The sequence below is a fragment of the Haliaeetus leucocephalus genome, unplaced genomic scaffold, assembly GCF_000737465.1.
Source record: "Haliaeetus leucocephalus isolate CR32 unplaced genomic scaffold, Haliaeetus_leucocephalus-4.0 Scaffold439, whole genome shotgun sequence".
Lineage (NCBI taxonomy): Eukaryota > Metazoa > Chordata > Aves > Accipitriformes > Accipitridae > Haliaeetus > Haliaeetus leucocephalus.
The window spans coordinates 6,244,896-6,269,568 of NW_010972875.1; the positions used below are offsets into that span (position 1 = coordinate 6,244,896).

Sequence of the window (24,673 nt, forward strand, 5' to 3'; positions counted from 1 at the left end):
TTTGTAATTATAAGGAAACAGGAATTTCTGAGCTTATTCCATATATTCTTCACCTATGAAAGTCCATTTGTCTTCAGTGGGAACCCAGGCACACTTAGGTTCAAAGATTATTTCACCAGACCTGGACTACCATTACCAATGCCTTATCAGAGACGAAGAATACTCTTCAGAACTTGAAAACATACTTGATGATAGATCAATGAATGGCCTCAATAACAGCAAGTTCAGTTCTTTCAAAACAACTCTTCACCTGTGTTCCTTACTTCAAACAAAACTTCCTGAAGACCTTTATAGTTAAAGAATAAAGCAGGACAGGCAAACTAATAACAGAAAGACAATGAAAAGCCTTGCAAAGCAGGGACAGATGTTTTATGCACCAGTGTTAAAAAATCTAATACATCTCTGATAAGTATATTTTATAATAGATGCAGAACTGTAACATGAATTTTCAATTCATGGTTGGAAAGTGCACTTTGACTTGAAAAGCTTAACACTGAAAAATTGCATTAGCTGAACTCCATTTCATATTCAGGTAAAGCAATACATATGTCCTGTTAAGCTCAACTAACCACTGATATCTTTGAACAAGAGAGCAGTTATTTTGCAAACACAGCAGCAGATTCTCAGAACACAGTTTCTGTGCTCAGAATGTAACATTCTGCCTTCTAGGAGCTTCAAACTGTGGTTACATAGATTTATATTTATATTGATGTATCAAATGTATTTAATTTTTTTCTGCCCTAAATTTATCAATTAATTCAAGAGTTTATTGGTATGAGGCGATAAGTTTTTTCATTTCTAAAACATTTTTACATTATATCTGTGTCTGAAATTCTTCCTAAAACTTTACTGTAAAGCAAATACTACACATCTCAGTGGGACCCTCTCCAAGGTATCCCTTTCTCATAAAATCACTCTCCACTTGTGATCTACACAAGAGCAAAACCTGAAAACAGTTATAAAGTAGAGCTTTGAATCCCAGGATTTAAAATTTTATGTTTGAATATTCAATCTGATCTAAATGTGCTGTTACCCTGCTTTGAGCAGGAAGTTGGACCAGATGAGTTCCAGAGGTCTCCTTCAAACTAAATTATTCTATGGTTTCTACAAGTTCCTCTTCATGTGTTTAATACCTTAAATTTGAAGACTATTCAACTGTATTGTGATACTTCCTAAAATCCATTAGCTAGGTATGTAGTTGCTGAAGCAAAGAGCCTATAATTTAACTTTTGTTCCTCTACATTAGAATAAGTTAGCCCAATTTTTATTTATTATACTGCTTGCTTAAAAAAAAAAAAAAAAAAAAAAAAAAAAAAAAGGAAAGACTTGATTTTCAAACAAGCAAGCCTAAAACAGAGCTTGCACAAACCATTCTGTAACTTTGCAACTATCCCATGTGCAATTTCCTAACTTTCCTGTTAGGTCCCTATGTAAGAATTAAGCGATATCTTAGTAAATTTCCCTGTGACTCACTCTTAACTGGGACTAAGAAGCATACCACTAGACAAAGAAATGTTATCTATTTGTCAACAATGTCACATCGTAGGAAATCTTAGGACCTGTATTGCAATTTTCAATGCACTTTCTTTCAATACAGTAGATGTTAATTGATCAATACTGTCAGGATAGGCCCAATAACAGAGACAGAAATACAGTATGAGAAGGCTCTAGCAGCCAGTGGCTCAAAGAGCTCTGCCTGCTGATCAGGTTTATTAGCTCTCCTAACCTGCAACAACTGTTGCTATCAAAGCCATAAGATTTATAGAACATAGTCTCTTTTGAACAGATGCAGGCATAACCCTGAAAAGTACAGTAATGTTAATTGATGAGGATGGTACCAAAGTTAATCTGACAAGTAGAAAGCCTAAGTTAGTCTGTAATTCAGAATGATGTGGCACTCCTCTAATTTAGAAAGGTAAGCATGCATTAAAATCTCAGGTTTTGTTTATAGTATTTGGATAGAGTTTTGCATAGATAAAGTGATACACTAATGCAAGGAACTATTACAAATGCTAATGTTCTGAATTTAATTAATTGATTCTATGTTTAAATACCCTTTATAGTGGTGCAATTCTAATCAAACGCACAGAAATGGAAAATGCTTCATACAACACTCACAGCATCCTTCTGGACAAGTTGTCCAACTGTGGGACAAGTGGGTTCACTGTGCGCTGGGTGAAGAACTGGCTGAAGGGCAGAGATCAAAGGGTTGTAGTGAATGCGGCTACATCGGGCTGGCGACCAGTCACCAGTGGTGTTCCTCAGGGTTCAATTCTAGGGCCAGTTCTCTTCAATACATTTAGCAAAGGTCTGGATTGAGTTGAGTTGAATGCACCATTAGCAAGTTTGCTAATGACACCAAACTGGGAGGTGCTGTTGACCCTCTTGAGGGACGAGAGGGCTTGCAGAAGGATCTAGATAGATTGGAGCATTGCGCTATGATAAATGGGATGAAATTTAACAACTCCAAATGCCAGATCATGCACCTAGGATGGAGTAATGCCAGGCACAAGTATAAATTGGGAGAGGAGTGGCTGGAGAGCAGCCCTGCAGAAAGGGATCTGGGGTGCTGGTTGACAGCAGGCTCAACAGGAGTCAGCAGTGTGCCCTGGCAGCCAAGAGGGCAAACTGCATCTTGGGGTGCATTAAACACAGCACAACCAGCTGGTCAAAAGAGGCGATTATCCCACTGTATTCACTATATTCAGTGTTGGCGTCGCCTCACCTTGAGTACTAGGTACAGTTCTGGGCCTCACAATTTAAGAAGGATGTGAAGGTCCTTGAATGTGTCCAGAGGAGGGCAACAAAGCTGGTGAAAGGGCTGGAAGGAATGTCCTATGAGGAGCAGCTAAGGACTTTGGGCTTGTCTAGTTCGGAGAAAAGGAGGCTGAGGGGTGATCTCATTGCTCTCTACAGCTTCCTGAGGAGGGGAAGTGGAAAGAGAGGTGCTGATCTCTTCTCCCTGGTATCCAGAGATAGGACGCATGGGATTGGTTCAAAGCTGCACCAGGGGAGGTTTACACTGGAGATTAGGAAGCATTTCTTTACAGAGAGGGTGGTCAAACACTGGAACAGGCTTCCTAGAGAGGTGGTCGATGCCCCAAGCCTGTCAGTGTTTAAGAGGCATTTGGACAATGCCCTTAACAACATGCTTTAACTTTTGGTCAGTCCTGAATTCGTCAGGCTGTTGGACTAGATGATCGTTGTAGGTCCCTTCCAGCTGAAATAGTCTATTCTATTCTATTCAATATATACATTTTGAAAATTATTGAACTGCTATTCCTCTCCTTGTTTTGAATACTTCAGATACTAATCACACACATGTAATGAACTGCATTTAATGATCTTATAAAATATGGTTCTCTACCTTTTGCTATGGAATTCCAAAGCAAAATTTCTGGTATTTTCAGTGGAAAGAGAAAATTGGGAAAGACTAATATGACAGACAATGTCAGTCAAGAATTAAATGAGGTATAGTATAGTACCTGCAAGGTGGGATCCGCTGATTTGTATGGGGGTCGCATTTTGGTACTAAGATTGTACAGGCAAAAAACATAAGGTACTTGTAGCAGTTGGTCTGAACCAAGGCTGGGAAAAGAGAAGACTCCCAGCTGATAGAGGCTTCCTTCTGTGTCCTGTGGCCCAGGTAGTTTGGGTAATAAGTGTAGTTGTAAGGCAAGTTCATACAGAGTTCCAGAGTAATTGGTTCACACTGACCTTTCATAGAAAGAAAACAAAAAAAGAAATACAAATGGTGTGAGATTAAATGAAATACAGAAGAAATAATTACATAAGTATTTAACAAATTTATCAGTCAGGGGATTTCCTCTCAGTCTTGAGAAACTACAAGTTTCAGAGCTCAAGACCCCTATGAGCCTATTCATACCAGTACAGAAAAGTGGGTTTGACCTCTGCCTACCTAAGAACCTATTCAGAGACTTACATTCCCTTCCAATATGCATTAACTTCTAGAGTAACATCTCAAATTTAACATGGTACAATAAACCATTCTTTAAAAACAGATTTATTCTTTTCAAATCAAGTTTCTGATGATTTTCAAGAGCTCCTGTATCATACAACAACATACTTCCTATGGGTGTACTATGCTACCATAACACACCTCATACTGGCAGTGCAATTGTCAAAATTAAGGCAACTGGGATCATAGGATACTTTGGGTTGGAAAGGATCAGGAGGTCTCTAGTGCAATGTCCTGCTCAAAGCTTGGTCAGGTCTGAGGACGGATCAGGTTTCTCAAGGATCTATTCAGTCGGGTCCTGAAAAATCTCTAATGACAGAGACTGCACAATTTCTCTGTATAGAAAATGGCAGGATTTTTATTTTATTTTATTTTTTGCATCTCAAGATCTCCAGGAAGAATGGGGACAATTAGGTTATATATTGTACAAACACTGAGTAAGAGACAGTCTACATGCTAATAATTTAATTCAGATAAGACATAATTGATAATACAGAGAATGATAAGCAAGAGCAAAATCAATGAAACAGCTACAAGTCCATATGATTACACAGAATATAGCTATATACAAAAATCAACCAGCTTTTAGGGGGTTTATCACAACATATATTGAACTGACTGAGTATTTTGGATTTAAAAAATTGTACAGCTTTTGTATTTCTTCCCACATTGGTAGTCACAAATACTTATTTTTCAATTTTCAACCACAACAGAAAGCAACAGACAGAATTTCACTTCAACTCAGACTGAAATTCAGCTATTTATTTAGCACTGAGACCAATGTGAAATTATTTAATTTTGAAATATGAGAAAATTTTCCATGAAAAAGTGTACTATTCAGAAGTCATTTGTTATCAAAAGACTGCATATATTTGCCTATCCTGGAAGCAAATGTATCTTAACATGATTAACATTCTCTGTCAGCCAGTTGCTAGTGTCAGTTGCCAGCACAGTGTGGCAACTGGGTGATCCTATAGCTGGATCTTTGAGAGGAAGTTGAAAGATCCAACAGTCAATTATTCAGCTGATCAGCAGAACTGGCCAATCTTTCATGGACTGGCATTCCCTATTATAACTTTTTTATTATTTACCTCTAATCTGAGGATCACAAAGGTCATTTTTTTATACAGCTTTTCCTCTCTGCTAAATCCTTGCATCCTGCCAATACTGAACTATTTCTGTTCTCTCAAACCACTTAGTCCCAGCTTTGGGGCATATGATGTTCAAAGACTTCAACAATCCTCCTCACATTACTGCCATTTCCTTTTCTTCATGATGAACTCTGCCTTGTCCTCCCATACTTAGCCCAAAATGCCCAGATCAGTTTGGTTTTGTCTTTAGATTTTTCCCCAGTAAGCATCTTTTCATGATGTGTACAGAATATTACATGTTCATCAGTATTTAATGATGAAACCTGAGTAAATAAACACAAAAGTACATGCAATGTTCTAAGTGTTTGTATAACATAACATCATTCAAGACTAAAGGGTAGAAATGCACATATATCATTCTCTCTTTTGTTATGCCTCATATTTATAGGGGTTTAGGTGAAGTCTAGAAGAAAATCTAGTCCACTGAAATGGCCCTGTAGGATAGCTCTTTACATGTTTTTGATATGATTATAATTTTCACACTGTGCTTAGAAAGCTTCTATCACATTATGTACAAAGGTGTCGTCGTAGGCTTGGAAAGAATAACTTTGACTCTCACAGACAATTCCCTACAATCCACAAGCACAGCAACAAATGGAACATACACTCCGGGGGAACATCTGACTGAATTTAAGTAACCCAAGTGTTAATCTTTCCTACAGTTTAAGAGATCTTGCTAATTCCTTATTTATAGTATGTGTAAGTACAATCTAATGAGTGGGGAACAAGGAATAAAATTCATTGCATAGTTTATTCTAAATTAAAAAAAAAAACAAAACCAAAAAAACAAACCCAAACAGATTATACCTGGGTTTAATGTCTTCATGTATTATTATTATTATTATTATTAACTTGCTCTACCTACTATGTAGGAATTAGCTCCAAACATAGTAAGAGAAGTGAATGGGATATTTCACAGAATCTTGGAATGGCTGAGGTTAGAAGGGACCTCTGAAGGTCATCTGGTCCAACTCCCCTGCTCAAGCAGGGCTACCTAGAGCTGGTTGTGCAGAACCATGCCCAGATAGCTTTTGACTATCTCCAAGGATGGAGTCTCCCTTCAGATATCTGTTCTGTTATCCCATATTTGTTGTAACGACATTATAATGCCAGCCTAAACTGATCAGACATTATCATGCATGAAGAACACCCATGATATTCATTATTGTGAAATGTGGCCTGTTCTTTGGAATATTCCAACCAAAGAGTTATTTGGGCCAGAAAATACTGCTTTGTCAAAACTGAAATTTTCCACAGGAATTCTCTTCTCTTACCAAATACAGAATAACTCTGGTCAAAATATGAGCAGCAAAAATAACATGAAAAAAGACTATAGTACTTCCAGATGTTATGCAAGAAAAATCCCAAATTCTCTTGCTGTTCCATTGTGTGTAAACAATTAAATATTCACTGGACCAGAAAGGGAGAAAGAGAGACAATCCAGAAGTCTAATTCAGATTACTTGTTACTCCCATTGAGAATTACAGACTGTTGCCCATAATACGATGAGGAAACACCTTCACTAAAAAGCTCTTGGGTTTCTCATGACATGGAATAGGAACATTGTTTTAGAACTCCAATATCACATGTCAAAAAATGTCTTTCACTATCTTGTAACATAGTCCTAGCCACTTGAACATTTTCCAGAATTGCTGTCCATACATACAATGGGATACAAAAATCTACATGGATCAGGAAAAGATTTTGGACCACAGGACAAACTGCTTTGGACCACAATAAGTCTCACGCCAATTTATCCACAAGGAAGATGAGTCTAAGAAACAAAGTACACTTTCAGCTCTCTCTTATTGTGAGAAAGACTGAATTGCAGTCACACTGCTTGAAAGACTGTTGCCTTTTACAGGACTGTAGTCACTGTTTATGAAAGGTAATTTGCTTAAGAGAGAACTGCTCCCCGAGTATAAGAACCAGTATTTTCCTACTTGTTGGGTAAGGCTGCTGCTAGTGCCTTGTTTGCCAGCCGAATAGAGGACCTGTCTTATGCATGACTGGTGACTACACAGCCATCAGTTGTGACTCCAATGTTGATCCTGTCACAATATATCAGATACATTTTATGTGTTCTTTACCAAGCATTTTAAGTATTTAAAAATAAATAAAATTACAAAATACTGTCTTTTTTTGACTTGAGTAAATGTAAACTTGTTACAGTTTTAAACATATAAAATATGGTTTAGTGTAATGCCTGTTAAGTTTTGGAAGCATTATGAGTAAATAATCTTTGAAACAGCAGATAGAAATATGGAAGCCCCCATTCCTGGGTAAACCGTGGTTTTGTGGCAAAGTTAGTAATGCTCAAATGAAAAAGATCAATCTTCAAATAGAGAAACTGAGATGCAACACCTGTTCTTAGAGGCACAGACTGCTAAAGCTGCTGCTTCTCCTGCAGGCAGAGAGATCTGGGACTAAACATCCTTCACTCCCATGAGGCTTCAGCCCACAGAGAATCAATCTGATCATATACACATATCAACTTGTGACAAGCTAGAGTGGAGTTATTCAAGTCAGTAATTACTATTTCAATGAATACTCATGTATTCTCACCTTAAACCATCAGGAAAATACAACCTTCAAATCTCACCAAAGACAAGAAAAGATTACTTGAAGAAACGTTTTCTTTGGAGATGCTAGGTTCTAGAGGTTCCAGGTTCTTGGAACCTGCCAGGTTCCAGGTTCTTGGAACTACAGTTCCAAGGGATTTCAGCAGGAATTGCAGATGTGGTCAACAACCAAAGTAATTTGATCTGTTGTGATATTTCATGTTTGATTTCTCCTTGATTAGTGTATGTATCCCAAGATATACTGCTTTTCACTAGGAGGGGGACAGCCTCTCATGGGAGATAATATCTGACCATGAATTGCAAGACACAGAGGAGAAAATGACCAAGATAATTCCATGAAGATATCTGAGATTTCAACCAAAAAAACCTTAAATTACTTTAAAAATTTAAGTTTTGTTAGAAGTTTTTAAAAAAAAGAAGTAGATTATTTTTATTAGTTTTGTGTTATATGGATGCCTGCCGTCCCATTTCATAACCTTTTCTAAATATTTCTTGGGGGAGAATGATGGTTTGGTTCACAACAGGCAAGTAAAAAACCCCAACACATACTACTCCAATCACCTTAGAAAGTTCCTTCTCACCTGAATAGTTTGGTTATGGATATGGATTAGAAGACAGGCCTACACAGGTGATGTACATAGTAGGCATCTGCTGCAGACCACCCTAGCAAAAAGAAGAGGTAGATGAACCTTTCTTCAGAAAGCTGGAAGATGCCTCATGATTGCAGGCCCTGGTACTTGTAAGAGTTTTAATCATGCTGATATCTGTTTGAAGGACAGCAAGTTGGTCTTAAAGGAGAGCCTCCTCAGAGCACAGGAAGAGTCCATAACAATGCAAAGCAAGTCAAGCAAGCGCCTTGGCTGAACATGGATCTCCTGACTGAGCTCAAACACAAAAAAGAAATACACAGAAGAGGGCATAGAGCACTTAAGTGGAACGTAGAGACATTTCCTGAGCATACAAGAATGGAATTACAAAAGCCAAAGCTCAGATAGAGTTGAAACTACCCAGCAATGTAAAGGGCAAGAAGGAGGGCTCTTGTAAGTACATTGGCAGCAAAAGGAAACATAAGAAAAATGTGGGTCTGCTGCTCACTGGGGCAGGGGTGACCAGGGACATGGAAAAGACCAAGGTATTCAATGTCTCTTCTGCCTCAGTTTTCACTGAGGAATGTCATTGGAAAGTTGCTTTATATCATCTTCAAAAGGTCATGGCAACCCTGGCACCTGATGACTGGAAGAAGGCAAACATCACATCCATCTTGAGGAAGTGCAAGAAGGAGGATCCAGGGGACTACAGTCCAGTGAGTCTATCCTCAGTCCCCAGAAAGATTATGGACCAGTTCCCTCTGGAAGACATGTCCACACATGAAGAAAAAAAAGGTGACTGGGAACAGCCAGCACGGATTTTTCATGGGAAAATCATGCCTGATTAATCTGATTGCTGTCTCTGACAAGATGACTGGCTATCATTCCCTTTTATTCAGCACTGGTGCATATCTGGAGTGTTGTCCTGGTTTTTGGCTTCCCAGTTTATGAAAGACATCAACATACTGGAATGAGGTGAGTGGAGGGCCACGAAGCAGGTTAGGGGACAGGATCACATGATCTACAGGCAAAAGTTGGGAAAAGAGGATTTGCTCAGCCATCAAAAAGGAAGGCTAAGGGGAGATCTTACTGCTGTTAACAATGACCTAATGGGAAGGTGTAAACCAGACAGAGCCAAACTCTTAAAAGTGCACAGGGATAGGATGAGAGGCAAAAGACGCAAGCTATAACACAGAGAATTCCAGTTACATACATGGAAAAAAGGTTTTTACCACGAGAGTGGCCTAACACTGAAACAGGTCACCCAGAAAGACTATGGAATCTCTGTCCTTGGAGATACTCAAAACTCAGCTGCACAAGGTCATGGGCCACATGACTTAATTGGCACTGCTTTGATCAGGAGTTTGGACTAGTGGACCAAAGGTGTGAATTAATTTCCTTCTAATGCTAAACATGATACTTATGATTGTCCTATTTCAGAATGTTAGGAGAAGCATTGATAGAAGCACATGTAAAGCATATGTGCCCAAGTATCTTATATCTTTACTTTAGCAGCACCTAAAGGCCCTAGCATGAATGGTGCCTGTCTCAAACACACACTTGTGGGTGACAGTCACAACTTTAGACAGACTGTGGAGTTTGGACTAGTTGACCTTCCCATATCTGTTCCAACCTAAATGGAGTAACGTTATCCAAAAAAACTACCATATAGTACCAAATCATACCTTGCAGAGATAACTGCTCAGCACAAAGCAATTATAGGATATGTCTGTCTACACATTCACATGTAAGTGAAGGCAAGCCTGCCCATGTGCTAAGGTGACCTGAATTGATGTGATTGTATTAACACATCACCAAGTTTTAATTAATTCTGAATAATTCTGTATACAGTCTGCCACAGTTTCAAAACCTAGCCAAATATACTTCGTCTGAGTATCTGTTCACAGTGCTGCATTGCACAAGTGAGAAAGAGAGCTACTCAGAAGCAAGTGTAGAGTGGGTACAGGAGGCTTGCATGGAGTGGTATAGACATAGAAATGAAGATACACAGTGTTGAAGACCCCAACCCTCTACAATATGTATTGGTCAGAAGAGTAACTAGTTTTGCCTGTTTGAATATCAAAATTATTCCTTCTTAAAACGGCTAAAAGTTCTCCAGACTTCTAAACACAATACCATGTTTTCTTACATTTTGAAAATAAACCAGTAGCTTCTGCTTTACACTTACACTATGTTGTTTACTTTATGTAAACACTGAATGTCATTAAATGTTAGGAAAAAGCGCAACTACAAACACCTGTTAAGAACATATCAAAAATTCACAGAAGGGAAAATATCTCAATGTCAAATGTTATGAGTATCTCTTAGGACATTAATAATCAAGAGTTACGATGAAACTTTGGTCAACTTTGCCCTTTTCAATACTTAATCATTACACATGTGCATTAGATAGCAAATTAAAGTATCACTTACTGTGTCCTACCCTGCATCCTATTATACTCTTAAAACACCCTAAAACAGTGACAGTATGAAGCATGTGACCTACTTACTGCAGTTTGTCTGGCTGTTTCTCATCTCACAGAGAGAAGTTCCACAGGGATCAGGACAGGAAGTACATCTCTGGTCTCCCTCCTGACAGAGGGTTTGACCTGAGGAAAATAGAAATTTACTATTCTAATTATTTACCAGACTAATAAAAATGACTGGAGTGTAGCAATGAGAAAATACAGAGTTTACATTACAATTAAGTATTTCCTTTACATAGCTGAATAAGTACCCTACAGCATTTCAAGTGCAGTAAGGAACTGTTGTAAGGAAGAAAAGTGTGCAGCACTGTCCAGATGTCACTTTTCTTTACCCCTATGTTTAATATAAGAATTTATATCCCAGTTTCTGAATGAGAGGTATGGATCTCTGAAAACCATTTATCATGATCCACTGGCAGAGTACGAAAAGTCACGTAAATCAGATTTCAAAGTGAACAATAGGTCCTAGCTGAAAGAGAATACCCTCTAGGAATTATTCTTCAGTGCCATTCAGTTCATCTGCTTCTCATTCTGTGATTGTTTTGGTGGACAATAAAAACCATCCTGAAGAAAGGTCATCAAGAGCTGAAGCGTTATTGTCCTTCTTCGGCTCATTAAAAAACAACAAATAAACCCCCAGAAGGCTATAGTCCTAAAGATGGAATTCAGAATAACTAAAACCAGTACTTCATCAAAAAGTTTCTGAGCACATTACCTGGGTAGTTAGTTTCTCTGACAAATACCTAGGCTTCTGTCTCATAGTGGTGATAGCTCCTTTCCAAACCATTAAATTCTCTCTTCCATAGGACTTTTGCGAAATCAGTCATTTAATTTACTATTCTGTACACAGACACTAAATAGTTTGGATTTTATCATCTCATTCTATTTTAAATGGTTTATTGCAAGTATTGTTTAGTGTTTGTATTGCACTGCTGCCCATGAACATTAATCCTTCAGTCATAGCGTCATTATATTGGGCATACAGAAGATGCTGGAGAAACATCTTGTTTCAATGACCTTGACAACAACCTTGTCCCAAAGAACTGATGATGTAGTCGTTATTATTCATAATTATGTGGATTTACTTCCCTTCATACATGTTACATATTGAAGCAATAGAAGTACTTTCTTTTGCTGTAGCAATTGACTGTCTTATTTTACAGGTGCATCTGATTGCAAAATGGAATTTGAAAGGTAGGGAAAACCATTTGACTTCTAAAGCTATCAAAAATCCTTACATAAAATTAATTTTTTAAGTTTGCTCCAACTCCTTCTTATCCCACAGTGAAAGAGTTTCTCAACTCTTTAAAAATCCCTGTGCTACAGCGTAGATTCTTTTGATCTTAGCACAGTCAATGCTGAATTTCTATAACTGTTCTACCCTGTCTTTTGAAGGGACCACAGACCCAGCTGTGAGTACCTCTATGTTAGATTTCTATTGTCACAAAATGAATGACAGCAGTAATGTGAATAGTTGCCATACCTTTTATTTCCTTAAGGTATGTAGCGAAGGAGACCATTTTTCTCATTCAGATAAGGATGAAGCAATGGTCATCTGTAATCCCTCTATCTATATACTTGTACTATTACACAAGGTCTCTGTATCCTTATAAAGGCAAGTGGTAAGTCACTACATCTTGGCCTCAGATTTCTATGCTGATTTCACACATTTACTGTGTTTGTAACAAAACTAATATTCCAGATCAATTCAGCCCTAACTTCACTGCCTCTGCTAGGCATATCCAAATTGTTTGACTTGTAGAGCAGAGAAGTCTTTGTATTAAGTGTATGTACTATTACATTTTCTGTAGTTGCTGAAATCAGCAACATACGTAAGAAATACAGAAGAGTTACAAACAAGAATTCTGCCTTGCTTTTACATGGGCTTTGCAAGAAACTAAGGAGGAATAATCCAACTGAAGGCCAAATTCTGCCTATATATTCTCATGCAAATTTAGGATGGACAGGATATACTTGCATAAAGGAAGAATTTTGCTCTACACCATATTGCAAAATATTAGACAGAGTTTTTTGCACATTGAAGAATGAGTAAGTACAAGGAAAACTCACATTTAAAAGCTTTGCAGTTTAATGCTAAGGGGAAAAATCTTTTAGCATATAGGGAGATCATTGACTACATAATTATCACCCCATCCTACTCCTCTGCATTTAGTATCCTGGAATCTATATCTCTTCATCTCAGCAAAAAAAAAGATTTTTTAACCATTTCTTCAATAACCACAGAGGCAAAAAGCACTGAAAACAAAACACATCACTGACTTCTAGCACAGATCATGCATCAACATTTTCAGTGAAATTCTCTTTTACTACTGATAAACAAATTTAAGAGGCTTAAGTTGGGTGAATTTTAAAAATTGAAATGGTTGCTTACAGAATGCTCTGAATAGTTTTATACTTTTCGATTTATCCCATTCTCCTGCCTCTTCTCTTTTATATTAAAAATGGTAGTTTCATTATCAGGAAGAGAAATGGAGGATCATGGAGGTCATAGAATAAGACTGAGGTTGGACATCAGGAAAGACAAAGAATAAAAACTTAGCATTTTGTGAGACTGCACAGTCAGAACTTGGTCCTTGGTTTTTAGATTGCCACAGTCAGAACTGGAAGAAATTTCATGCAAGACCTTTTTGCAACATCAACATCAATTGCGAAGAAGAATAATGGTAATTTCTGTATTTCAACTTCTCAGTTATTTTTTGCAACAGAGATGTTTAAATTGGAGTAGTAAGATCCCATGAACTTGATATGAACAGAAGGGAGTGAGTAGACACACTTATGAAAGCATTTTCTCTAGACTGGTTTCCTAAAGAAATGAGGCTTATATAATCACACTGTGTATTTATCTTATGATAACAGGTCTGTCCTACTCTAATAACTTTTGAATAGGTTGTCTTACTACATCTGACAGCACTAGAGTTTTCTAAATAAATTGAATTACTCTAATTTCTTAAAAATAAGATTCATAAGAGAAAAACTTTATTAATTCTCACATTGAAGGAAAGGCTGCAATCTGAATCTATGCCTTACCAGAAACAAGAGACTTACATGTGAAAAATACCTTCAAATGCTGAAACCATCACAACATGACAACATTCCTTTCTGAGTGTCAAAATGTACCACAGGACACAAGTCTTTGGGAAACCATGTTCCAGGGCTCAAGAAACTGCCTGGTTTCCTTTTATTTCATACAATCCATCATGAGACAGCTATTAAGTAGCTGAGAAAACTTACATTCTCATATATTTTCCCTTAGTCACACAAAATCATTAGTTTACTTATGAAAACATGTTTTCTCTGATTCCCAAGTTCTGATGAAAAAAGATTTTTATGAGAAAATTCCCCTTCAAACAATACCAATTCCTGTGACAGTAGCTTCTAATTGCTGCAGACAATGTGAATATGCATTAACTTATTTCAAGTAACAGCTGGTCATGTCAATGATCAATACTATGCTAAATATCACCTCTGTTTCTTTAACTTTTTATATTTTTAAGGACTAATAAAACTCTTCTTACAACTTCATGTGTGAAAGCAGACACCAACCAGCCTTAGCAAGTGTTATTTGAAAGGCAAAGAAAGTAAATTTTTCAGACAGCTTTAGCTAAAGGCACTTCAGAGCAAAGTAGTCAATGGTCATTCAGTAAGAAGGGTAAAATGAGGGATATCCTTACTTTCACTGCAGTTTTCTTCATCACTTCCATCTTTACAGTCATTATCTCCATCACACTGGAATGCACTAGGAATGCACTGCCCATTTCTGCACTCCACCAGACCCTGACTATGACATGCTAGAGAGAAAAAAAAGACAATATTCTGATCAACTTCAGTTAATGAAGGTCTTAATTATTTTTTAACATTATATTGAAGTTATTTCAGGAGGAGCTGATGATACTGCTTAGCACTGAAGGTCACTAGACATTTTTCATTATACGTAGGCTATGTTTTCAATAGCCTACAGCTGTGCTGGTCTTTAACTACAGGGACTGAAACTATTTATGTCAGGTATTAGCAACAGGCTGATACGAAGGTCCAGCTTTTCCAAGAAAAAAAAGCAAAACAGCATTTTTACTCATATAAAAACTGTCACCTTTTCTATGCCCACTTACTTATATACCTTTATTCAGATTAGGTTCTTAGATTTCAGGAAAAATCATAGGATAGTGGTTGCAAGGTCAAGCCCTGAATGGCAGCAAAAATCAAAGCAGCATAAGCATATGTCTCACAAGAACCCTACTCACATTAAAACATGTGCTAATTCGCCAAGACTTGATTTTGCAACCTCAGCAATATTCTAGTATAGTTGTTTTGCAGATATACACCATCATCATTGGAGCAGACAGAAGTCCAAACTCTGACAAGGTGTGATAGGTCACATACAGGCACATCAGAAACCTGTCACAAACTCAGAATGCCTACAGTTTAAGAGGTTGTATACATTCATTCATTACTCTCTAATGGGACCATCACAATTAACAGAAAGCTAATTCTGTAATTAACAACAAGCTGAAACACAAGGCAATGCTGGTACTTCTGAACAGTGGCAACAAAGGTTTAATTTGCTGCAGCTGTCTCTCAGAAGGGACATTTGTCAAGTGCAAACTTCTGAAATCAAATAAGCTTATAGTTTTGCCTTACAGATAATAAGTAAGTATGCTACTTATCTTACACTTTGTTTTTTTAAAGAAAGAAAAAAATAATTTAGAGATTAAGGGAACTTACAGCAATTGATTTCATCTGATTTGTCTATACAGTCATGGTCACCATCACATACCCAATCAGCTGTTATACATCTTCCATCTCCACACTGATGATGTGTCACTGGATTACAATCTAAATAAAACCCAAATTTGAGGACAAAAGAAAGGATGATAAGTTACCATTTGTATAATTTATATTATTGATCAATTGTTCTATGCCTATAAGCTAATCATTCTTACTAATGAGCCATTTTGCATTAGTAAATTACAATAAGATATTTTCTGTACCTGCAGATTTTTTTGCAGATGGTAGTTACATATGTTCTGAATTCTATTGCCTACATAGACAGTGATGCACTCATTCCTTATCTCAGGTGCACAGTTGTTTCTATTTGCAAATAAACAAGTTTCTAAGATTTGCTAAGCAGATTAAAAGATCTTCTGGCTTCCCATCTCATGGAATTATTTTCAGTTAGACCAACATTTTCAGCTGCCATCAGAGAGAACCATTCTCTACATTTATCTTTTCACTAAAGAAGTAAAAAAGAAAAAAAAAAGTTTCTCAACTGCCATATTTGGCACTTAATCAGAAACTATGCTTTTTGCATACCCTTAGAATCTTCCATAAGAATGATCTACAAAGAAACTATTCCAATCTTCATCTTACTCTTTCTACCCAAATGCTTCCACAAATAAAGAAAAGCATTCTGTTGAGCAGGCTGACTTTACACCAAAATAAATAGGAAGCATAGACACAGTCCAATCTGACAAATGTGCTATGAAACCTATTTATAGCCTGTACAAAAAGTTAGATCTTAAATTTTATATAGAAAAGACTGTCTCAAGATAGGAATGGTAGGAGTCAGATTAATGTTTAGAAAAGTCTTTAATCAAAGACAGTTTATGAAAAAAAACCACAAAACCAAAAGTGCCAAACAGTTGTGAAAGATCTTAGAGTATGTTTAATTTGGAGAAGAAACATAAAACAAATCTCAGAAAAAATTGTGCCTTGATTTTAATTTTTGAAATTTTCTGTGCTTTTCCTTAGGAAAGCAAAAGAAAAAAAAGTGAGAAATAGTATTTTAACTTTTAAAGAATTATTTTAGAGCACTTAATTCTTCTCAGGTGTAGTACCAGGAGCAAAAGTTAGAAAAAATAAGGCTTTCAAAGTTTTCCAATATTTACATGTGAAGATTATTCTTTTTTTATGGCAAAACTTCATTTTTTTCCTAAGAAAGTTAATTGTAGGTAGAAAGACAAATACAAGGAGGCCTAACATATAACGTGGATTGAAAACAGAATTTGAAAGAAACAGAATTTGATCATCAAAACATACAAGTTCACTATGAAACTTATGTAAAAACAGTTGAGCTATAAAACAGTTGGTATCACCACTGTGTAGCCTCTTATGGTTTGCTTTAATCTCAGTTAAATTCAGCCAAGCTAGCAAGAAAGCAACCATAACATCTTGAATTAGTTTAAAACAAACTGCAAATCTTTCTTCAAAATATTTCTTCAAAATACCACTACCTTCAAAATTTGGATTAACCCAGAACTCTCCTTTAAACCTTTTCAAATTGCATGTAGAATTTGTGAGCTGTTTTTCCTTTGCCCAAAAAGAGTAACAGCAGGGTATGCTACTCTTTTAGCAATTTAAGGAAAATGATTGCTGGCTTAAGCAATACTGCTATCTTAAAGACTTGAGAAAAGCATAAAACTTTCATTTACCACAGTTCTGTTCATCGCTAAGGTCTCCACAGTCATCATATCCATCACAAACAAAGGTGTAATTTAGGCATTTTCCCGTGTTACAATGAAATAGATCACGACTGCAGTCTACAAAACAAATTTTTGCAAAATGTTAACATGACATTGGAATATTCATATAAACTATGAACACTCAACTGTATAGACTATAACAAGATTAGCTAAAGATACCCTATGATTTACAGGTCTGCGTTAATACTCAATGCGTACCAGTTTATTAGAATCTAATATGGAAGAACAAGAAAAATCAAAAGCAATTTTTATTCTGTTCCTACCAATTGCTTTTTTGATCAATACCATGAGGAGAAAGTGCTCTGGTTACACATATGGACCAAAATGTTTAATTAATTTATACACATAACTTTCTCGAGAAAAGTTGTGGGTTTCATCGGCTAGATTACTAGAACAGTCTGGAGCACCTCATGTGACTATTAGGTGGAGCTGAAGCTTCTAACAGCAAAATCAAGATCCCTAGACTGTGCTTTTGAGTCTGCCTTTGATCTTACAATGGTTTCAAATGAGCTTTATGCTTTATGCAGTTTTTAGCTCAGAATTTGGCCTGATGCTGTCTCATCAAGGAATTCTTAGCACTGTCAGCCCTAAGTGGGTTTAACCTTTCTTTCCATGGCTGAGGTCTTCAGTAAAGCCCTGACAAATATTCTCTGAGAATATCCAAAATGCTTGAATAATATCAGGTGTGATAAAAACATGGAATCTATGTTGTAGTTAGGAAAGGGGGGAGAAGAGAAAATAGGGCTGGTGGTGTCTGGTCCCACTAGTAAGTAATAACTTTTGATCACAAACACACAGTTGGTAACTGGGTGACCTAGCTTCACTGCCTTCCTCTAGGCTTTTCCTTCACATCTGGCTTTTCCAGGGAGAATGCCAGGATATAGAACAGCTGGGTGGACAATCCCTCCTTCCTGTTGAAGCTATGCCACTGGAACCAAGGAAGTTCTTTGTGCCCTTTCTTACTGCGATATGTGGGCATTTTAAATGAGCTCCTCCTTGGACAACATACAGAAAGAGCTCCAAGAGCAGGGACTGGAACACAAGTCTCTCCCCTCAGCTGAGATGCTCAACCACTAAACAACAGAATCATGCTACCCCTTGCTTCTCTCCTCTTGGCATGTGACTCCTGTGTTCATGATTGCATAGTGGTCCCACTATGAAAGAAGGATGTCCAAGTACACTACACACTGAAAGGTGCAGCACTCTCCCAGAAGGTGCAGTGGGGTTTTTTATCCCTCCAGATCAATGGCAGCCAAATGTTCCACCTCCTAGGTGAGTGCACCAACTTTAAGTTTCTCAAGGCTTTACCAACCTCAGCTCTAGAACTTGAATAACTTCTTCCCCTTCCCCCACAGAAGTACTCATGCTTTCTACAAGTTTCACATCATCTTAGAAAGCCCAAACAGAATTTATAGCATAATGTGAAGGACAATGCTTCAGGACATAAAGTAAAATAATATGGCTGAGCCATGAGCTTTGTAGTCAATAGTTAATTTAGCTTTAAAAGAACAAGAGGCATGACACAGTAAATACCAAAACCCACAAACTAATAAAAATATTTAAGTTCTAGTTTCATGTAAGCAGAACAATAGCTGAGAGTAAAATTCTAAACTTTACTTGTTTTGAGTATGCAACAGGGTGAAGTACTCTGGCAACTTTTATCCTTATTGATCAGTTTATAACTCTTGACAGTGTCTGTGCTTCCATTGCTCCTCAGGCAAATGAAACAAAGCTGTCTTTTCTATGTTGTTTCCTCTGGGTAAGTTTACTGTTTAATTTCCATGCAAACCCCCATTCCTGTTTACATTCATAACTCTCTAGCTGCAGCAGTGTCTTTTAGGATATGACAGCTCTCAGGCCCACACAGATAGAGTAAACAAAAAGAATACAAACTTCCTTGCAAGGAAATAAAGAGTCACTAGATGAAAATCTAACAGTCTTAACCTACATTTTCTTCAAGATATTGGCAATAATATAAAGCATAGGGTAGCTAATTATTTCTGTCAGAGTAAGATGGGCATTTGGCAGCTGCCATTTGTAAAAGGCTCGACTTAGATTTGTTAATGATGGGACAAGCCCTGTTTTCATAAAATTAAATACAAATTCCTATTCTATACTCCACTAAACACAAATAAAGCCTGGTCAATCATTTGCATTCAGCAATCCTTTGATCTCTGTTCATGCATACCCTGTTTTCACCACTTCACTGTTGCATCATGTTTCCTGACCATGAATCACCTCAGCCCAACACTGAGATGATTTTAGGAGTCCTACATTTTAAAGATGTACATTTAAAGATATATGTGCAGACTCAATGTACAAATTCTTCCACTTTTAGAAGTAAATAAGACCTCAATTCAACAAGATGCTCTATCCTGGAGTGTGGCATGCAGTGGCACATATATGTAAACATTTTTTTAAATTTTGTTTTATTACTAACATGATCTTCATCTTGTTCACTCTTTGTGAAAGAGAAGTATGAATGAGAAAGGCATATGAGGAGGAAGAGGAAGTGAGTATATGTATTAGGGAAGTGTGTAAGCACAGCCAGAGAGATGTAAGAGAGCCTGTTGCATTTGGTACATTACATGTAAAACTTGCTCATCAGGACCCTTCTGACAGTTCCAAGTTTTGGCACTGATAATTTATGCATTTGTAGATCAGCTTTACAGCTTCTTTCCTGTTCATATTCCTATGTGATAGCTGGCTGAGCTGAATTCTGATTCCTCAGCTGGTACCTTCCATTGCACAAAGTCACAGAGTAAATGGTATAAGCAACATGATGAAATCCTAAGTATCAGTTTTCAGCTCCAGCTGTGTAAAAAAGCGACACTGCTAAGTAAATTAAACTATACTTTCAAAAAGAGGGATGGATTCTGCTAAAGCCTAACTATTGCCTGCATACCTATTATGGCCCATCAAAGGGAAGAAGAGAAAAATGCATGTCAAGAGCCAGGAATAGAAAAGTGATTGCATCATGTGATCAATTTCTTGATGCAGAATCCTGAAAGGAGATTCTAGGAAGAACTATTAATATGGAAAAGATTAAAACCAGAGACTTCTGCATTTCATAATGTATATCATTTTCAACATTAAAACTAAGGAGGCACAGCTGTAAGATTCACTCATGTAACTTTAGACATCTACGATCTACATCATTTAGTTTCTAAAGCACATATCCCATCTAAATTATCTGCTTAAAATCAGACAAATCATGCATCAGCAGTGTCTGTTTCTCTCAGTTGAGTATCCATACAGCCAGTTTAGACATTTAGCTCAGATAGTCACCAGCACAGGGACAGACCACTCCCTCCCTAATGTATGTAACTTCATAACTAAAAACCAGAGACATCTCTGCAAGCTGGTAGCATCTAAAACAAATATAAGAAGTCCTGTATTTTGGGATTGGATGGGGGAAGCTTCTATGGGAACTTGGACATCCCAGGAGAATGCCTCTGTATACATTTACTTTTTTTTACCTGGAATTATGAACCAAACCCAACTGAGCAGTACCTTTAAGACCAAAGGTACTGAGGTGAATGGGCTTCCTCTCATCACCTCAACCTGCCATCAAAGGAGTTGACCACAACATTACAAGCACAAACCAATGCACCCACCATGTTACTGGAATTGGCACTAAAGCAGCAGACAAGCAAGCTGCTCTGCTATTACTGCAGCTGTCTTGTGTTTAACAAAAATAGAGGAGGAAATGTAGAGATGGATAAAAGAAATACTGAGATTAGTATGAATTAAATATGAAAGGAAAAATGTATGTGCATGAAGGCATCAGAAGCAAGAGCAGAACAAGATCTAAAGGAATGCTATATGTTAATTGCTACAGAGCACTGTAAGCATGACTTTATTTAAATGATCAGGCAGCAAGAAGATGAATAACAACCTGACCTAAGGATAAGGAAAGAATCATAGAATCATTTAGGTTGGAAAAGATCCTTAAGATCATCCGCTCCAACTGTTAACCTAACACTGCCAAGTCCACCACTAAACCATGTCCCTAGGTACCACATCTACACATCTTTTAAATACCTCCAGGGATGGTGACTCAACCACTTCCCTGGGCAGCCTGTTCCAATGCTTGACAACCCTTTCAGTGAAGAAATTTTTCCTAATATCCAATCTAAACCTCACCTGGCGCAACTTGAGGCTGTTTCCTCTTGTCCTGTCACTTGTTAATTGGGAGAAGAGACTGACCCCCACCTCGCTACAACCTCCTTTCAGGTAGTTGTAGAGAGCGATAAGGTCTCCCCTCAGCCTCCTTTCCTCCAGACTAAACAGCCCCAGTTCCCTCCTAAGACTTGTGGTCCAGGCCCCTCACCAGCTTCATTGCCCTTCTCTGGACACGCTCTAGCACCTCAGTGTCTTTCCTGTAGCGAGGGGCCCAAAACTGAACAGAGTATTGGAGGTGCGGCTTCACCAGTGCCCAGTACAGGGGGACGATCACCTCCCTGCTCCTGCTGGCCACGCTATTTCTGACACAAGCCAGGATGCCGATGGCTGCCTTGGCCACCTGGGCACACTGCCGGCTCATATTCAGCCAGCTGCTGACCAACACCCCCAGGTCCTTTTCCACCAGGCAGCTTTCCAGCCACTCTTCCCCAAGCCTGTAGTGCTGCATGGGGTTGTTGTGACCCAAGTGCAGGACCTGGCACTCAGCCATGTTGAACCTCCTACGATTGGCCTCAGCCCATTGATCCAGCCTGTCCAGATCCCTCTGCAGAGCCTTCCTTCCCTCAAGCAGATCAACACTCCCGCCCTGCTTGGTGTCATGTGCAAACTTACTGAGGGTGCACTTGATCCTGAAGATCAAGAACAACCCTGGAGATACAAGGAAAGCAAAAAACCGTAAGTCTCAGGAATATTTTCCAAAAAATATTCAATCTCTAAGAATGTAAAATGCTTGCCAGAAGAGTAAATCATCACTGCCAACCAAAAAGAAGCCAAGACATTTTGAGGACACAAAAGCCAGTGTTTTTCACTGTGAAAAATAGGTGATTCTGGCCAGACCACTTGTGTACACACTAGGGGTGAGACAATTAAATCAATGAGTGCAAGTGAGTGAAATAAGTTTTGTTTAGGATACATACAGCCTTTCTTCTCAATGAGGTCACCCATTATGTTTTGTTACATTAATTTCCTACAGAAACAATGATTAATTTGAATGATTTGATTTTTAAACAAAACATAAAGTTAAATCATTTATACGAGGCTGTTGTACATACTATATCGCAATTTGTAAAGTTCAAAAAGCTTACGGGAATTATTTAGCAGCAGTTTCACCTTCCCCATTCTCATATCAGGAAACGTAATAGTAGTCATGCTTAGGTCACAAATAAGAAATGTTTAAATCCGAATTAAAAAAACACAAGAATATTTTAATTAAAATTGTAAAGCATACTTTAGAAACATTCAGAAGCCCTGATAGAATTAAATCTGCCCACAGATGTCAACTGCAGCAAGACAAGCTTCTGTTGGTACATCGGTGATAAAAGGAAGACCAGGGAAAATGTGGGCCCTCTCCCGAAGGGAACAGGAGACCTAGTTATCCAGGTAACGAGTTTTTGCCTGAGTCTTTACCAGCAACTGCTCCAGCCACATCACCTGAATCGCAGAAGGCAAAGGCAGGGACTGGGAGAATGAAGAACCACCCACTGTAGGAGAAGATCAGGTTCAAGACCCTCTAAGGAACCTGAAGGTACACAAGTCCATGGGACCTGATGAGATGCATCTGCAGGTACTGAGGGAACTGGTGGATGAAGTTGCTAAGATACTATCCATCACGTTTGAGAAGTCGTGGCAGTCCAGTGAAGTTCCCACTGACTGGAAAAGGAGAAACATAACCCCCATTTTTAAAAAGGGAAAGAAGGAAGACCCAGGGAACTACAGGCCAGTCAGTCTCACCTCTGTGCCTGGCAAGATCATGGAGTGGATCCTCCTGGAAACTATGCTAAGGCAGATGGAAAAAAAGGAAGTGCTTGTTGACAGCCAACATGGCTTCACTAAGGGCAAATCATGCCTGACAAATTTGGTGGCCTTCTACAATGGGGTTACAGCATTGGTGGATAAGGGAAGAGCAACTGACGTCATCTACCTGGACTTGTGCAAAGCATTTGACATTGTCCCACACAACATCCTTATCTCTAAATTGGACAGACATGGATTTGATGGATGGACCAGTCAGTGGATAAGGAATTGTCTAGATGGTCACACTCAAGAGAGTTGCAGTCAACAGTTCGATTTCCAAGTGGAGACCAGTGACAAGTGGCTTTCCTCAGGGGCAGGTATGGGGACTGGCGCTGTTTAACATCTTTGTCAGTGACAAGGGACAGTGGGATTGAGTGCACCATCAGCAAGTTTGCCAACAACACCAAGCTGTGTGGTGCGGTTGACACACTGGAGGGAAGAGATGCCATCCAGAGGGACCTTGACAGGCTTGAGAGGTGGGCCCATGCAAACCTCATGAAATTCAACAAGGCCAAGTGCAAGGTCCTGCATATGGGTTGGGGCAATCCCAAGCACAAATACAGGCTGGGCAATAAGTGGACTGAGAGCAGTCCTGAGCAGAAGGACTTGAGGGTGTTGGTTGATGAGAAGCTCAACATGACCCGGCAATGTGTGTTTGCAGCCCAGAAAGCTGACCATATCCTGGGCCGCATCAAAAATGAGCAGCAGGTCAACGGAGGTGATCCTCCCCCTCTACTCTGCTCCTGTGAGACCCCACCTGGAGTACTGCATCCAGCTCTGGGGCCCCCAACATAAGAAGGACATGGACCTGTTGAAGCAAGTCCAGAGGAGGGCCATGAAGCTGATCACAGGTCTGGAGCACCTCTCCTATGAGGACAGGCTGAGAGAGTTGGCATTGTTCAGCCTGGAGAAGAGAAGGCTCCGGGGAGACCTTATAGCAGCCTTCCAGTACCTAAAAGGGCCTACAAGAAAGCCAGAGAGGGACTTTTTAGTAGGGCCTGTAGTGACAGGACAAGGGGTAATGGTTTTAAACTGAAAGAGGGTAGATTTAGATGAAATAAAAGGAAGAAATTTTTCACTGTGAGGGTGGTGAGGCTCTGGAACAGGTTGCCCAGAGAGGGTGTGGATGCCCCATCCCTGGAAGTGTTCAAGGCCAGGTTGGATGGGGCTTTGAGCAACCTGGTCTAGTGGAAGGTGTCCCTGCCCATGGCAGGGCGGTTGGAACCAGATGATCTTTAAGGTCCCTTCCAACCCAAACCATTCTATGATTCTATGCTTCTTCCAGATATGGTTTTCCAAAATCCTTCATTTCTTTTTAATGCATCCAATTACACTGGCAAGCTTCAGTCTTTTGAATCTAAATCTGTCAAATACCCTTACAAAGATGCAATTAGTTACACTTTACAGAATCC

The 24,673-nt window shown here is 38.6% G+C and overlaps 1 protein-coding gene across 1 annotated transcript in view; it reads right to left on the reverse strand.

Moving 5' to 3' along the window:
* Window positions 1–24,673, reverse strand: part of CORIN (corin, serine peptidase) — a 140,865-nt gene that overhangs the window by 36,458 nt on the left and 79,734 nt on the right. Inside the window, exons 7-11 of the mRNA XM_010574553.1 lie at window positions 17,232–17,339; window positions 15,526–15,636; window positions 14,478–14,594; window positions 10,810–10,908; window positions 3,486–3,717 (exon numbers count right to left, since the gene is read on the reverse strand). Coding sequence (XP_010572855.1) covers window positions 3,486–3,717; window positions 10,810–10,908; window positions 14,478–14,594; window positions 15,526–15,636; window positions 17,232–17,339 — 667 coding nt within the window. The remainder of the gene's footprint in view (window positions 1–3,485; window positions 3,718–10,809; window positions 10,909–14,477; window positions 14,595–15,525; window positions 15,637–17,231; window positions 17,340–24,673) is intronic.